Source organism: Lonchura striata, chromosome 3 (assembly GCF_046129695.1).
Source record: "Lonchura striata isolate bLonStr1 chromosome 3, bLonStr1.mat, whole genome shotgun sequence".
Classification (NCBI taxonomy): Eukaryota; Metazoa; Chordata; class Aves; order Passeriformes; family Estrildidae; genus Lonchura; species Lonchura striata.
In genome coordinates, this window is record NC_134605.1 from 90,612,334 (window position 1) to 90,629,605 (window position 17,272).

Genomic DNA, 17,272 nt, shown 5'->3' on the forward strand with positions numbered 1-17,272 from the left:
ATTGAATTGCAGGGTTGGGTTTGTTGAAGCGTGTGTGTGCTTTGTGCACTGGAAGTCAGTGCTGGTGACTGCGTGTGTGGATCACCCCTTGGCGAGTTCAGTGTGTGTGAACACAAGTGCCAGCATGAACATCTGAGTCAGACTGTTCCAGACTGTCCTTGCATCTCTGTTCCCACTAAAGTAATTGAATCCCTACTCCTTTCATGTCTAGGTCCAGTTAACAGACTTTGAAAACTCTGCATATGTTGTGTTTGTGGTATTGCTAACCAGAGTGATTCTGTCCTATAAACTGGATTTTCTCATTCCTTTGTCCAAGGTAGGTGTGAAAGATCAGATTTGTTAGAGCTAAATGTAATGCATCAAGTCTGATTTTTATCTCCTGCAAGCTAGGAAATAATATTTGACCACTTACAGAACAGTCATTTTTATCTTTCAGTTAGTTTTCATCTGTACCAGTACTTTGAATTAATTTAAACTCTACAGTATTAAATAAATATTTTACTGCTGTCTCATGGAATTAAACATAGACAAATGCTGTAGGAATTTCTGCGATGCCTAGCATCAAACTGCTGAGAAATATGGTCACAATGCTGTTTTGAGTCTGGGAAAGGCTATGTTTCCCCCATTTTACATACAGGGGGAAATATGTGGAACTCAAAAGAAAAACTTTAGACTTATCTTAACATGAATGTTGCCTGTGTTGTCTCATATTCTGTGTTTTGTTTGTATCTAGTGGGGGGGGGAAGGAAGAGTTCAGCATGCTTTTAGTGTTACACAGTATTTTAGGGGAAACAAATACTGCTGATTCTGGCCACAACTGTGTCTTTAGACAGACAAGCTATGCAAAATGTACTTTTTCCTTAGTCATGCCCTCACAATTGCTGAACTGTTTTGTGTGAAACTGTCCCTGCATGTCCTTTTTCTGAGGCACTTGACCAAAAAATGTCTTTTTAGATGGATATTCCTGTGCTGTTATAGGTAGCTTTAAAAAAGATCTTGTAAGGCCGAAGGCTTTTGACACTATGCTGGAAAATCCAGCATAGCCATAGTATCCTGTGGCTTTTCATGGAGTTTTTTTAGTTAAACTGGAGGAAAATACTGAAGTTGTAAATTTACAGTAATCATACCATACATACATGGTATGATTTGGTATGACTTCTAGAAAGAGATGTCAGGGATTTCAGACTCCATGAATAATGTAGCAATTTAGCAGATTACATCATTAGATTGTTATTTGACTGTCTCAAAACCACAAAAATTTTAACTCCCAGTTAAGAGTGAATAAGAGATCAGGTGCTGAAAGAGCCTGAACAGAACTGGAGGGCTGGGGGGCTTAAAATTGCTTGAGCTTGCCAAGCAATTTGGTAGGTAATGCAACAAAGAATTGCACAACCATTGGTAAGCCTGCCTCTTTCAAACAAAATAATAGGGGTTATTGGGCTAATCTCACACTAATCATGGCTGTCTGATTGAATGTGGTTGAACGCTCATCAGCTGGGACTGGAGTTCTTTCAAACTTCCAAAACAACCTGTTGTGTAAATAGGTTTCATAATATAAAATGAATTGAAAACAAAGCTTTGAAAGGTAAGAAGTGAAGATTTCACATAGCCTTTAGAAATATCAGACAAAGAATTCAGCAAATTATATCTCTTTTTCTGAAGACAGTGTGATAAAGCTAATGTCCAGAAGCTGTATGATGGTAATTAATTCCCTGAGAACACACCAACCAAAGAACTTGGACAAAATATTCCATCCAGAAAGACAGAGCAATGTTTATGTCATTTGCAGAACAAACGTTGTAGTTTGGAGGACTTCTGAGAAGCTTGGAATTTAAAACTGTTTTGCTAGCAAAACAAGTTTAAATATCTAACATGTTTGGGATGGAACAGATACAATTCCCATACAAACTTACAGAAACAGAATGCTATTTCTGGAAGTTTGTTTAATACAGTGATAATTCTTCTAAAGACAGTGATGATTTTGTTAATAAAAGCAGCAAATTATGGCTAGGGAAATTGACATTTTCTTCTTCCATAGGTATTTAAATTGCATCTTAAATATGCAAAGAAATCTGCCAGAAGGAATGTAACCTGTTAATTGTAACTGTTCCTGTGTTTTCATCCAAACTTAAATTAGCATAGCATGTTCTAACATGATGCCATTATCTATTCTACTGGAGAGCCAGTTTCATAAAATGTCATCTGTTGGTGGATTTGTCGTGGACACTGAAGAATGAAATAAAACTTAGCCTCACAGTTTGACCTTGTGTGATGAAATAGTAAGGAATATAGTAGATATTTCAACTTACAAAACACAAATGTGACACTTTGGTAGAATCCTACTTTTCTAAAATGTCACAGATCTCTGAAAGACTTCTTTTGCCAGGTGGATGAAAACATGAAGGTGGCCCAGAAAAGAGATGCTGTACGACAGGGAATGTTTTACTTCAGAAAAGATATATGCAAAGGTATCACATCAACTAATCTGACTAACATTGTTGTGGATGTTTAGCACATCTTGCCTTTTAACCATTTTTTTTCCTTTCCCTTTGTCACATGTGAAGGTGGAAATGCTGTTTTGGATGGATGTGGCTCTGCACAGAATGGGACAGGCACCGACACAGAAGAGTACACCTTAATGAGCATTGACACAATTATCAATGGGAAGGTAATAGTCTCTTCTACCTGGAACACATTATATTCTACCCTCCCAGAAACCAGACTGAATGTGCTTTATACTGATTCTGTTCTCTTACACAGGAAGGAGTCTTTCCTGGTTTGATCCCAATTTTGAATTCCTATCTTGAAAATATGGAAGTGGATGTGGATACAAGATGCACCATCCTAAACTATCTGAAGCTAATAAAAAAGAGAGCCTCTGGTATGTTTGATATTTTTGGACACTGACTTTCTTGGCATTTTTCTCCTTTCAATTGGATAAGACTGATGGGACCTGTGGATGTCTCGTTAGCTGTTGAATCATTAGAGCAAAGGACTGGAGTGTGTTCTCTGGCTTAAATCTTGTCCTATTTTTGATCTTTAATGTTTAATAATACATTTTAGAACTTAAATTCAGAGTAACTGATAGAGTAACAATCATGGTTTAGAGGGTAGTATATGCCCAGTCCTCAATTTTGCTTTTCAACACCATTTACTGCTTCTTTTGCTACTGTATTGGCCGTCCACTTTGTAGTAGTTTAAACATACACTAGTCCACTTTGCCCTGTCACTTGAGTGTTGTAAGAGTATTTGAGGCTGGGTCTGATAGCTTGTCTGATATTACTGGTGTGACTCCAAAGCTTACTGCTCCAACACATTCATGACTGTAAACTCAGGTCTGCTAGACCATGGGACCTAGACTATAGCTCACTGATAAAAAAGTCCTTCTGTAAGTAGCCAAACTCCTTCAAGGCAGAGCAGAGCAGGCTCTTCCACAGTCTTTCCCATGTTGCAATGTTTTTCAAGACCGGTGTATAATAACTGTTTATGTTTCTTCTTAAAATGCAGCAGTATAATGAGTAAAAGATACAGGCTAAACTTAATTCAGAACTGTGTGTTTAGCTCAGGTTGCAGCAACTTTTTGACTTTTTCTGTGTATATCCCCTGTTATAACTGCATTGATGTAAATTTAGCTAGATGGTAATTTTAGCCTCATAATACCCCTCTTCCACCCCACCCCTAAGTTTTAAACTAAAGGGCTGCATTCCTTTTTAATTCTTGAAAATTGCTGTAGGAGCTTCTAGGTAAAGACCTTTCCAAAGCTGAGGTGAAAATCAGAATTTTGTCTTACCTGGTAATTCACTACTTTAGCAGTTCTTTAGAATGGTAACATGTTTTTAGACATTCCCTTGTCTGTTGTTTGGGTGGTTTTTTTTTTCTTCAGAGAAATGGTCTTGAGAAAACAAGGAATCCATAACTGCAGCAGGCCTTTTTCCTGAGGCCTAGTGACCACCTGCAGGTGTTCCCCACCAAAGAAAAACTTTGCTACCTGGTGCAAAGTTGCAGTTATTGCAAAAGTCAGGTCCTCTATTTACACAGACCTAAAAGCTGTGAGTGTGAGGTAGATAAGAGTGTAGTTTATAGTTCAGATCTCACAAACTGAAATTACTTTTAAATTAGACTTCTTAAGAACTAGAATTCACAGAATAAAAAACAATAGGTATTGTGTTACTGTGCCATGATGTTTCTCAGTTGTGAGCTTTGGATTATTCCAGTTTACTCTTGGTCTTAAATGTTCCTGATCTGCAGCTTGTTTAGTATGAGTCATATCCACACAGAGTGGCCAGTTTTCAGATTTCTCAAATGGTGAACACAGCACTCATGAGTTAAGACCACTGACACCTTAGTTGCTGTGGCTGTAACCTTGCCCTGGCATAATTCATGTAGCTTCTGTCACCTCGTCTCCTGCAGCACAGCAAGGTATTACCCTCCTGGTCTCTCTATAGCTGGTGTGTGACTGCCACCACTCAGTGAGACTACAGATTTGCTAGGCAGGCCACAGCTGCTGACCAGCACCAAATATCAATGGTAGCAGCATCAAGTGGTCCTTGTCCTGGTGTGCTCTCCTGGCTGCCTGTAGTGCAGTAATCAGAGAGCTTGATGAGCATTCACAGATGTGATTTCCATGATCTCTGCCTTACCTTTCTTTAAGCAGTTGCACTTTTGCTCCCCCTAAAGTCATATAATAAGAAATGACACGGTTCTATTATATGCTTTTTGAAAAAATTAATTCTGTAGTTTCTCATGTTAAAATGCTCTTCACAGTTATTCCATTATATGCCTTCTTGTTCCTGCGTTGTAGAATCATGTTTATCTACTCACTTGTCATCAGCATTCATTATTGTGTGGACCTCTCCAGAATATTGTTGCTCCTGAACTTACAATTCCCTTTGCCTCTCGTTGCGTGAAGGTGTCTCACACCTTTTGTCAGTGAGTGGTGCCACACTCCGGTACCGAGAGCTGCAGGCGGTGCTGCCGGTGAAGGTGTGCAGGGAGCGGCGGGCAGGAGGGCAGTGCCTGGGCTGCCTGGCCACTAGGTGTCCGTGTTGCCGTGCGCTGGGGCTGCCCGCGCCTGCACGGCTCGCACCTCAAACGTGTCTCTCCATAAGCTTCACTCCGCTCATCCCTGCCTCCGCTGACTTTCTTGCAGGCCCCTGCTTCTCATTGGTGTTAGAAAGTTTTCACGTTGAGTTTTTAGTGCCTTCAACAAATAAAGCCTCTTGGGTAATTTTTTTCCTGCCCTCTTATGTAGACGTGTAAACTCTAGCCTCATTCCTTTAAAACATTACTTCTGGTTTTTGAAGCACATTTTAATTTCTAGTGACTTTAGTTATTCTGCTTTTCTTTCCGGTACTTTCCGCAATTTTTCTGATTTGTCTTCGTGTACATCTGTTCAAAACCACTGCTAGGATATTTTTAAATAGTCCTGGATTCTTTTTATTTGTGTGTTCCTTCATGCTTTTTATAATATTCTTAAACAAAAGTCTTCTGTAGTGGCAGCCCTTGACTCTTTCCACTCTCACAGTGAAGCTGATGTTCTGGTAGCTAGCCATGAAAGTTTTTCTAGGCTCTTTGAGCATCCCATCAGCCCATCTTAATGTCTTAACAGTCAGAGTTACCTTAAACTTGTAGTAGTTAAGGTTTGTTTGCATGTGCTGCATGTTGGAGCAGGATTTAGCAGCTGGGACACTGGTGTCCAGCCAGTCCCCAGCTGCAGCTTCATGGGGATACCAGTCTCCTGCAAGAGGTGTGTGTCATTCAGTGACCTTTTACAAAGGTGCTGGGGACCCCTAGGTACCTGCTGACCAACCCAAGAATTGTGCAGTGAAGCAGAGGCACTGTGTACAAACCAGAAGTACAATTAGGAACCAGCCTATTTTTTGCTAGAGTGGCTGCCAGAGGGAGAAAGAATAAGCCCAAGCTGACTGATCAAAACTGGCAGCTCAGTTGGATAGATCAACTACAAACTTATTTTATATAAATGTAGTAGTGCAGAGGTGTTTGCTGATTCATCTCAGCCAGATTATGTTAAAGGAAGTGTTTAAGACCTTTTGTTGTACAATCTGTTGGTAGCACCTGTTTCAGGTGCTACTTCTCTCTGCATTATGTCATTGGAACATCTGAAAGTTGGAAAATTGCACCAGGTAAGTGTCTTTTAGACCATCAAGGATATGTCAGCTTAATTGTGCCTGCAGTTTAGCCACAATTAAAAACCAAAAAGTGTAGGAATGTGTTTCTCATGAAAGCACGGACTACTCATTAATTGTGTATATAGTGCACAGAACTCTTAAGTGTTCCACTGCTAAATTAGACGTATAAACAGAAATTTAATTTCCTCTTACCCCAGGAGAACTAATGACAGTTGCTCGATGGATGAGGGAATTCATCGCACAGCACCCGGACTACAAGCAAGACAGTGTGATAACTGATGAAATGAATTACAGCCTTATGTGGAAATGCAACCAAATCGCTCAAGGCCAGGCAGAGTGTCCTGAACTATTGGGGGTAGGATTTAATAAGAAACAAAGTGGAAATAAAACTGATTCTTTGTAATGAATTAACGAATGAATGCTTCTTAAATAATAAAAAATATTAAGCCTTTTAGCAAAGCACTAGCAAAGATACTGTGAATCTGGTACAGTTTCATGGTGTGAAGACCAAAACAGGGATACTGCACTATAAAATGGGCCAATCTAAAATATTCATTTAAGGCATCCTAAAATAGGCATATTCTTATTGTTAAGGTTTATACAATATACTTGTAAATAGTAAAATATTTTTATGATTAACATCAACGTATTTTAATAACATTGTAACTAAGGTTATTGTGAATTAGCTTGTAACTTTTTTATGCTTAATATAGAAAGAAAAATTGTCATGAACAGCTTTGTAAATGTAATGGTACTTGTATATTATATGCATTCCAGTTACTGAATGTTTACTGTAATTTTTTTAACCTGGAATGTGCTAAGTAATTTACCTTATTGTGTAAGAAAAAAATATCCTTCTGGATCTACCTGAATCCCAGATACTTCTTCCTTCCATTTGGGTTTTGAAAGTATGTAAGAACAGACAAATATATGTGCATCCAAGTTATTAATCTTACAGTAGTTTCTCAGTTGCCACAAGACCTTCATCCACTTGTAAACTGTAAGACTCAGAGGAACAGATCTGTCTTTATTCAGATAATGCAAGTCAACCTATCTGCAGATGCAGTTATTTTCTTCCCCTCTGAAATAAGATGTATGCTGTCTCAGTTCATAAAATCTGCCCAAAAATTTCACAAAAAAGTAGTAACAGGAGATATGTTGAAAGGGAGGAGGAGATAGGAGCTGGACATACGGCTCTCTTCACAAAGGAACCAGAGACACCTGCTCTTCTCCCACACTGCTGCTGTTCCCATAATCGACAGTACAGCACAAAACCAAATTTCTGTCCATTCTTACTGGAGGTTGAGTTTCTCATTTTGTCATTTAATTATAAATATTTTTGTCAGTATGTTTATTTTCTATAAGGTAATTTATGCAGGTGGCTGGGGTTACCTACATAGCTGTAGTTATGGACCACTTAATCCCCTCCAGAAAACAGTTTAAAGAGAAATTTTGGAACGCACTAATCCTTCGTATTGGAAGCTGGTGCTAGAAGTGACTGTAATCTATTTAAATTCAGCTATTGCATCTGTAAATTAAGCAAACTTAAGGGGCCTTTTTGATTTAGCTTCTTAACTGATTTCTAAAAGTGAATTGCATTAGGGGTAGAAGATGCAAAGCTTAATGGAAGCATATAAAAATATCTAAAATCTAATGATTTTTTTAAAAGAACTAATGGAGGAACTGCAGTGAGAAGTGCACCAAGAAGCTTTTATCTACTGAATTACACTTCATTCTGTGTTCACAGGTGTGCTTTAGAGAATAAAAAGAATACTCTTTCTCTGCAGTGGTGAATTTGTTTTAATTAAGATGTAGGTATATGCTAATTTAGTTTCTGTAATACGGAAATAAAAATAAAACTTGCAGTACGTGTTGGTCACTTGCATGGCTTGAACCCACATTTTTAGATTCAAAAAAGGAGGAGTTGCATACCTGGCAGGTACAACTCACCCAGACTTACTTTGTTCACAGTGGAGCTTCTCAGGATTCAGACAAATGGTCTGACATTCCTACAGCAAAGAAGTCTTTGCTATTGTTAAAGTAGCATCTGTCTGATTGCACAGCATGAGCCACTATGCTTGGAAAATGCTTAAAAATAATTGGAATGCTTTTCTGCTGGTACTGCTTCAATACATGTCCTTATTCCCTTTCAGTAGACACAGAATCACCCTTCTGGATAACTGTGTGTCCTGTAACTTAGAGAACATTTTGTCATGATGCCTTAAAAGTTGTGGCTGGAAGTTTCCCTCCTGATTTCTTGTGTGCATGTTTCCAGAAGGGATGAGTGAGATCAAACACAGAGCTGGTTCTGTTTTTTGAGACACACGTGGTTGCAGTGTCTAAGCATTGTACATTCACTAGATGGAGAGCTCAGGTATGTGATCCAGCCTGTTCTTTATAGTGTGAAGGCTGCCAGCACAAAGCAGAGTTGCTGCAGGGATGGGGGGCAAGCTTTGCAACTATCTTTGAATACAACATAGAGGTGGCTCTGTTCTGACTGTGCCCACTCTGAGGTAGAGAAGCAAACCCTAGTCCAACCCTCAAGCCCTGGCTGGCCTTTTGCAGAGAGCATTAGAAACTTCTTTGGGCTATGGATACAGGACTGGTTCTGCAGTCATGAAGTGCTTTCATATTAAAAATGACCTTCCAACAATCATGTGAGCAAAGGGAGGGGAAGAAGTATTAGGCCCCTGAGGTGAATTGTGATTGATTCCTTGCCCAAAGACTAACTGTGCATCAGTCACAGCACTTTCAGCAATCATTGTGTTGGCCTCAGTTCAGCCCCAGTAACACACTTCATGCCTTCCACTCAGTTTTCAGTTAGAGATCCCATTGTGATCTCCAGAAGTTTGATACTATGAAATCCGATTCGAGTTTTCTCTTGCATCAGACTATTTGTGTTCAAGCATCTTTGTTTCTGGATTATTATAGCCATGCTTTTAGCATGGTCTACATCATTAAAATGTGTCTCCTTTTGTGTGTGCACAGAGCTGTGCAAGCAGCTTGCCTTTCTCAGAGTGATGTAAGTCCACTCCAGCCTGGGTTTCATCCCTCCACAGGTCTTGCCAGGAGTCCATGCCATTGTGGATTTCCCACAGGATCACAGCTTCCTTTGAGTATCCATCTGCTTTTCTGGGGGTTCTTCTAGGAGCTGCAGGTGGATCTCTGCACCACCATGGACCTTCATAGGCTGGAGGGGCACGGCTGACTCACCATGGTCTGCAGGGAATCTCAGCTCTGTCACCTGGAACACCACCTCCTCCTCTTTCTCTAACCTTGGTGTCTGCAGAGTTGTTTCTCACACATATTCTCACTCCTCTCTTCCCGATGAGTGATGATGTGCTGTTTTTTCCCTTTTTCTAAAAATACTATTCAGAAACACTACCACTGTTGATGATGGGCTCAACATGGGCTAGTGACAGGTCCTTCTTGGAGCCATCTGTCATTGACTCTTGCACATGGAGGAAACTTCCAGCAGCTTTTCACAGAAGCTACCCCTATAGCCCGCCCAATACCAAAACAGGGCCATTCAAACCCAATACAGTTTCCCTGGAATAAGATTCCCTTAGAAATGGGAAATTCCTTGTAAGATTCTCCTAGACAGGTAAAGTCAGGATGGCTTTACAGGCTACAACACTTTCTGCCCATTCCCTCTCAAGTATGAGGATTCTCTCTGTACAGCAGTGGGAGCAGTAAATGCAAGTTTCTGCAGCTTGTGTAGCAGCATTGTGTCTCCCTTTGAACAAAGCAATGTCTTTCCTAAAAAAATTATAACTGTAAATGCTGGCTTATGAATTGAACAACTGGGCAAGATACTGTGGCTTATGTTAAGCAAGAAATGGCTGTGAACTCTTCTCTCAGTCTTTGAAAACAGTGTTAATTTTGCCATTGAATTCAGTTATGTATCACAAAGTTACTCCAAAGTTACAGCCCTGTGACATGACACAAAGGGAAAACTAAAATCATGCTGACAAGTGAAAAAGTAAAAAGTAAATTTTACTTCACTTCCCAGTGAAGAAAAGTTAAAATAATACCAAAGCCACATTGTGCTCAAAAAAAAAAGTGTTGGTGCATGATGGCTCTTCATCATTGACTTCTAAGAGTTTTGTGTTCTGGCCAGAAAAATGCTACCTTATAAAATATTTAAGCAAAAGCAATTGTTCTTACTCTGGAAAAAGTCCAAGCTTCTATTAAATGCAATTAGATCAAAAGTAAGCAGATTTAGATCTTATGGTACAGGGTGATGGTATAAATTTTGATGAAAGATCTTAAGGAGTGCCTTACTGTCACTGCCTTGACTACAGCCACTCTGTGTGGCAGCGAGGAGTTGCTTGCTGTGTGTTGCTCTGGCAGGTCATGTTCAGAAGAGGTGACTGGGGGCAGGGAAGAGGAAAGAATGAAGGAGAGAAGCCTATTACCATCCTGAGAGGTTCCATTTTTCTCCATACTCTTTGATTTGTGCTGGGGAAGCATCTGTGCCAAGACGACCTCAAGTTCTCCAGCATTTTTCAGTTAAGTTTCTTCTTTTCCTTCAACCATTTTCTAGCTTGGGCTATATTCCTTCCTGTCTGTTTCCATCTGTGCATGCACAGGCAGAGCTGGACATCTAATCCTTGCCAACTTACTCACCACATGGGCATTCAGAGGCCAAGAACTTAGAATGTTTTTCTTGGCACTGCAAGGGACTGGGACTCCTTGCCCAGAGACCGTCACACAGCTGCCTAATGAAAAACAGGAAAGCCTTCCAGCAAAAAAAATACCTCTCTGCTGAGGGGAAGCAAGACTTGGCATCACCCACATTTCCTACCTTTCATCCCATTCTGCAGCATTTCTGTGCATTATTCATCCCACTGGCATCAGCTACAGGCATCTGAGTCTAAAGAGCAGTAGGACAGAGGATGGCATGGGATGTTAGTGGAGGCAGGCCAAGCTGGCAGCCAGCTCTCCAGACCCCCCAGACTGTGGAGAGCAGGAGATGTGGCTCTTGTACTCTGTCTCAGACACAAACTGGACCACTGAGTACAAGCCACTTCTGCCTGCAATTTCTCACCCTGGCAGGGTGAACCAGAGCAATGCAATATAAACTCCGATGTGATGCCTGGGCTTTGGCAGCATGACCATTGCCAGCAAAATGAAATAACCTTGGCACAGAGAGCAGAAAGCCAGGCAGGGTCCTCGCTGGGGTGCGCTCAAGGCACGGTGATGAGGTAGGACAAAGCTCATTGCTAAGGCCAGGGCCAGCCCTCAGTGTCCTCCTAAGGTAAGAGGCACTGCAGTGAGCTGGAAGAGAAAACAGCCGTTCTTGGCCCAATAAAGGGGAAAATGATGGTATTCCAGGTCCAAATCCTCTGTGGATTTATGCCCAAGTTGCTACACACAGGTTAACCCATGAACTCTTCCTGGTGGGGTCACACAGCAGAGCACTCCATCCCTGCTGCAATCCCACTGGGAAGGGGCAAACAGCAGTGAAGCCAGTGGTGGGGATGCCTGGGGACACCCCAGCTGGGAGCCCTCCAGGCGGATGTGCTTTGTAGGTGTCCTATAAGCAGGGCAGATCTGTGTGTGTGTTTAAAGAGCAGTTCAGACCAGCATGTCCCTTTCCATCATTTGGTTTAGCCACACAATTGCTGGGAGCAGAACTGCCATAGTCCAAATTAAAACATGCAATATTCCAGTGCTTCTGGACATGATATATCCTAAACAACTGTGTGAGGTGAAGATGAATACCCCTTTTAAATGCAGTTTGCTCTTGCTCCTAAAATAATCATTTCTAGACAATAAACTTCACTCACTCTTTAAAAAAAATCTGCCTGGGTCTCCTTAGAGAGTGGCATAAAATAACCTATTTCAGATTTTTGTCTTTTTCCCTTTACTTTCAGTGCAGCCCAATTGGCACACATCCCACAGCTTCTTGTGGGAAAGGTATGCAGCTGTCTTTAGAGATGCATGTGAAAAGCAGAGCTCCAGAAGGGGGTGCCCACATACCCCTGGATATTCATTCTGACTTTCCACTTCCCACTCATCACAGCACATGTGGTGTCATCGGTATTTGGCTATTCCCACTCAGGTCACAGGGACTCAAAGAGGTGGCACAGGAAGGGAGAAGGTAGCCAGGCATCCCACTTCAGTCCCTCCGGCTGTGACTCTTGTCTTCCAGAAACATGGCACATTTGGCCTTGCTTTCAACTGATAGTGTGATGCTTGTCCTGAACACAGTGCTAGGACAAAACATTTCTCATCCTGCCTCAGAAAATCAAAATCCACAGAACAGAAAGGAAACTTAGAGGATTACAACTGTACATGAGCATCCAGGGAAAATCCCAGCCAGCTCCTGTGTTTCTCACTGAGCGCCTTCTGTACTCATGTTTGTACAAAGCTCTGTATTGGTTTTCAAGATACACCACAGCAAGCTGCTCTCTGAGAAGAGGAACAATTCCTCCAGGACCACACTTTCCAGAGGGGATCATCTGTTAGGCACACCAGTTGTCAGGACATCAGCAAAGTGGTTAACTGTTTCCAGCCCTGTTTTCATCCTAAAAGGGGGGGTTTATCTCCTTTTGTCCTGATGCAGCCAACAGGGCTTTGTAGTGTGTCCAAACTTTGGTCCCAAGCACATTTACTGTTGCAATGCCATGCTACAACACCTCACAGCTGACATATGGCAACCAAATGCAGGTCTAGAAGTGCCCACAGGATGATGTGAGGTGGTGAGTCTTATGCTCTAATTGCAATTAACGTGTAAGGCATTATGATAAATTTTATCATCAAACTGCACTGCCTTTACAACCTTTCCTTGGCTGTGCCTAGAGTTTGACAGAGATGACATAGTGACAGCCTTGCCCACCCATTTCCTATCTTTTATCATCAACAAATACAGAACATGTATAAAGTTGGTTTGTCTTAGCTACTTCCTTGTAAACAACTTTTACTTGTGGAGCCCACTGGCTCAAAATCAGCCAGATTGGAGATTCTCCAACACTTTTCATGAAAAAACACCTCTGGGCTATGTCCTGGGACACACAGGTGGCATGTGCCTCCAAGAGGGCATTGTAGACACTTCAGAAATCACTAACACTAGCACTGTGCCTTCATGGCATACTTCCAGTTGGAGATCAGCAGCTATGATAGGCCCCACAACAGGAACTGGTGATTTAGCAGCTACTTTCAAAAGCTATTTCAATGGGGCAGAAAACACTGATGTAACACTATATTCCCAGTTTTGAAACTTGCCTGATGTTTTCCGTGGGGATAGGAAAGGAAAAAATCTGAATCATATGTACCCAGCATATCCCAGCTTCTCTGTCAAAATGTTCTCAGGAGCTCCAAGAAGCAAAGCTAAACCTAGTCAAGAGAAACTATAAAGATGTTTTCCAGCGGAAAAGGCTGGCTTCATCTTTACTTCCATGTCTGCCAGCCTTACCTTCTCCTTCAGGACCACACCCCTCCTGCCCCCTCCTCTCCCCAGATAGTGCATCTCTGTGGTTGAGTCTCTTGTCTGACTGCTGCTTTTGTTCTTGAGTAAGCTCTGCCTCCTGATTTTAGCCTGCCTGCCCTTCTGCAGCTCCATGTCAGCAGCCCAACACCCATGGGATGCAGAATGGGAGGCTGTGCCTGCTTCCACTACCCAGGTGGTGGAAGAGACACAAGAAGCCTGGGAAGCCAGACATGGGCATGAGCCACCCAATAGTCCTCTTAAAATGCCTCATCACTTAATATCATGAAAGAAGACTGCAAGGCTTACACAGCCTAGACTTCAGGACAGAGTGCACAAGTTACAAGCTTGTGTGTGGCTTTTTTTCTTTTCATGGTTAACAAAAAACAAAAAGGAAGAAGGAAAATAGGGAGGTGCTAAGGAGCTCCAGTTTGTCCAAGTTCAGTTTATCTGGCAGCTCAGATTTCAGTGTAAGCAGAAGAAGACAGGTCTGGTGTAGAAAGTGAGTTGTAAATTTTCTGCAAGGAGACAAGCAAAGGAAATTCTGCATTTATTCAGAGACAGGATAATAGCTGAAATGGAGACCAGCAGGGCATACAGAAGTGGTGAGAAGCTGAGAATAACCAATCAAAGGGTTAACCCACCTAAATAAAGTGAGGTGATAGTCAGGAGGCTATCCTAAGAGTGGGCAGAACAGGAAAAAGTCAGAGAAGATTTAGATAGCAGGGAGAGTCTAGTAGTGTCTGTGAAACCTGATGGTCCAGGCAAGATAAATCTGGCATGTGGGATGGAAGGCCTTTTTGTTTGCAGAATTTTATCTTAAAAAAAAAAAAAAGCTTCTCTAATTCTGAGCCTCTCCTTCCATCAAGTGATTGCCACGGAATGCTTTAATATTCTTACCTCATTAGCTTTGGCACACAGCGAAGCAGGCAGGAACTGCTCTGTGTCTGGATCCCACAGAACCAGTTTTGGACACACAGCTGGCAGCCCCTTTCTAGCCTAAGAAAGCTAATTCCTTTTTCCCAAGAAAAGCTGGGGGTTCCACCCTCCTACTTCTTTCTGTGTGGCAGACAGAAACCAAAAAAGAGTGAAGCATCACTGAGGTAAAACAGGAATGGCCTCAGTCAAAATGTCAGGACTTGGTGTTGAAGAGAAGGTGAGGCTGGGAAGCAGCTGGGTCCAACATGACAAATGTTCACTGTGCTGATGGCTGTCAGCCATAGGACAGCAGGTGAAGCTTTTGGCAACTGGCACACATTGGTTGTGCCACTGATCCTAACAGGAACTTAGACTTTTGCAGACTTACAGCAATGTTTTGTGTAGATCAGGACTGATAAAAGTCCATTTATGGTGACATTTTTTCCCAAGATAGGTTGAAGCATCAGACCCTCATTTATTGTCCTCTACAAGGGTCTGACTTCCAGACTCCTTTTGACCTCCCAAGTTTCCCAGGCATCTCAGCACACACCTCTCCAAACAGAGGGGAGCACCAAGAGACCTGTGTAGGTCCAGTCACTGGCCAAACCAAGCAAGGCTCAAGTCCCATTCCAGACTGAGGGACTCTGGAATGAAAGCAACAGCTATCCACCAAGTGCAATAGTGGTCATTTTGTGTTTTTCTAGAAGGGCTTAGCTTCAAAGTTATTATGAGACCTTTGCTGTTAGTGCACATCTCAGAAAGTGGAAGTTATAAGGTGGTGCATCTTGGGCATGAGTCATTTTCTCAGGCAATGCTCCAAAATCTCTGGCTTCTGGCCAGTCCTAAGATCTTCTAGGATTCCTGGGAAATAGGGTTTTCCCATTTGAGCTCACTGTGTAATCAATGCTACCCACTTACTCCATGTAGCACTGGTTGCGTGAGGTGTTGAGGGAACATTTCCTTTAAACATCCAGTGTAGGACAGGCAATCACAGTGCCAAGAGGTGACATGTTTCTGGTCCCAACAACTTCTGAGGCAGCTCAAACCTGCTTATAGGCAGCTAACATTGCTCTTTCAGCTGGAGTATATTGGGCCTCTGATCCTTGATAACACTGGCTCCAAAACCCTAATGCTCTACCTTGGCTTTCTCCTGAGGTCCTTTGCCACAGGCTCCAGGTGAAGCCCCTTGGTGGAAGGGAAGGGATGTTACAGGGACAGTGCTGCTCAGCAGTAGCCAAAACACTGGTGTGTTATCAACACCCTTCCAGCCACTGATGCCAAGCACAGCACAGTGAGGGACAAACAAACTCTATCTCAGTCAGACCCAACAGAGATATGCTGCTGCCTCTGAGGGTTTACATATACACAATCTCCACACAGAGAAACCAATTCCTTAACACAGTTTTTAAAGAGTCTCTGGTGAAGAGAGAAGAAAGGATGGAAATTCTCCAGCCTTTTTATTGGACTTTGCTACCACAGAGAACAAAACAGTGCATATTTGTAAACCTATGTATAATACACATTGCACAGTGCAAGTGTTCTTCCTACCTAATCTCAAAACACATAAAATGGAGAAAGAGATGGCCAAGGCCAAAGGGAAATTTTGAGAAAAACAGGAGGTCTTCTATAACGATGCAGACAAAATAATTTAGAAATTGTTCTCCTGAAAATAGGTGTCTGGATAAACATGGTTGAATCATCTAAGTAAATTGTGGAACTGATCAGTGCAAGAGGTAAAAATATAGAAGGGTCTTCCAAGTGATCAGCCAAATTAATGTTAAATATATGGCTAGTACTTAGATAATGGCATCATCATCATTCTCATTACTATTATTGTTATTATCTAGCTTAATATTCAGTGTTCTGGTTACCATTGCCAAGGAAATCCAAAACCATGGGATGCTGGAATGGAGTAAATAAGTCAGGGAAGGACCATTTTGTACCAGTTGTTCCTTATGTTCCTTTCCTAAGCACCCACATCTGCCAGGGAGAGAACACTGGCTTTCTGGTCTGACTAAATTATGTTCTTACAAAATTCAATGTTAATTGGGAAGCAGGCATAGTAGAAAGGACAGACTTTAGGCTATGAGGCAGGTATTGGAAGCTGGATTGGAATTCAAGCAGTCACTAGTAGAGTAGAGAACTGGCAACTTAGAAGAGGTCCCCTAGCAGGTAAATTCCCAGCCTCCAGCAAGCACATGCCCTATTCCAGTGGGAGCCTTGTCCATGCCTGGGGTCTCCTCCTTGGGGATGGCTGTTAGTGGCTGAACGTGCAACTGAATTAAAGTCTTCAGCTTTCTAGGTGGGCCCTCCAAACACAGTAGCATTGCACAGGAGACAACCAGACCAGCAGCAGCCCTGTTACTGTGTTCCTTGACAGTAGGGTGAAGCCTGCCCAGCCCTCTCAGCAGTCACACAGAACAGGTAAGTCCCTCTCCTGAGATGACTGAGGCCTCTCACAGGGCTACCTAACAGCCTTGACTATGCAGAACATAAAGCCTGCTGTTTCCTGCTGACTTTGGTATGCAGCAGCATTTTCAGCTGTTCTGCTCCATGCTCCTGTTCTGAACAGGAGTGATTCACATCATCTAACTAAAGTAGTGTATTAATCTATCTCTAGTTGCTCTTTCTCATGCCCTGACTACTTTCCCAGTGATGTCTCATAACCTGATTAATGGGTACAAGGCCACATCCTGGGCAACATTGTTCTAACAGACTGTTAATACTAACTAGACACTTTGATGGAATTACTTGTTACTTGGAATCATGGAAT

The 17,272-nt window shown here is 42.0% G+C and overlaps 1 protein-coding gene across 1 annotated transcript in view; it reads left to right on the top strand.

Moving 5' to 3' along the window:
• The window catches only part of GCLC (glutamate-cysteine ligase catalytic subunit), a 36,643-nt gene extending 28,626 nt beyond the window's left edge, over window positions 1–8,017 (top strand). Inside the window, exons 12-16 of the mRNA XM_021551289.2 lie at window positions 212–316; window positions 2,387–2,468; window positions 2,565–2,668; window positions 2,761–2,881; window positions 6,347–8,017. Of these exons, the coding sequence (XP_021406964.1) occupies window positions 212–316; window positions 2,387–2,468; window positions 2,565–2,668; window positions 2,761–2,881; window positions 6,347–6,552 (618 nt within the window). The 3' untranslated portion in view covers window positions 6,553–8,017. The remainder of the gene's footprint in view (window positions 1–211; window positions 317–2,386; window positions 2,469–2,564; window positions 2,669–2,760; window positions 2,882–6,346) is intronic.
• The last annotated feature ends 9,255 nt before the right edge of the window (window positions 8,018–17,272 follow it).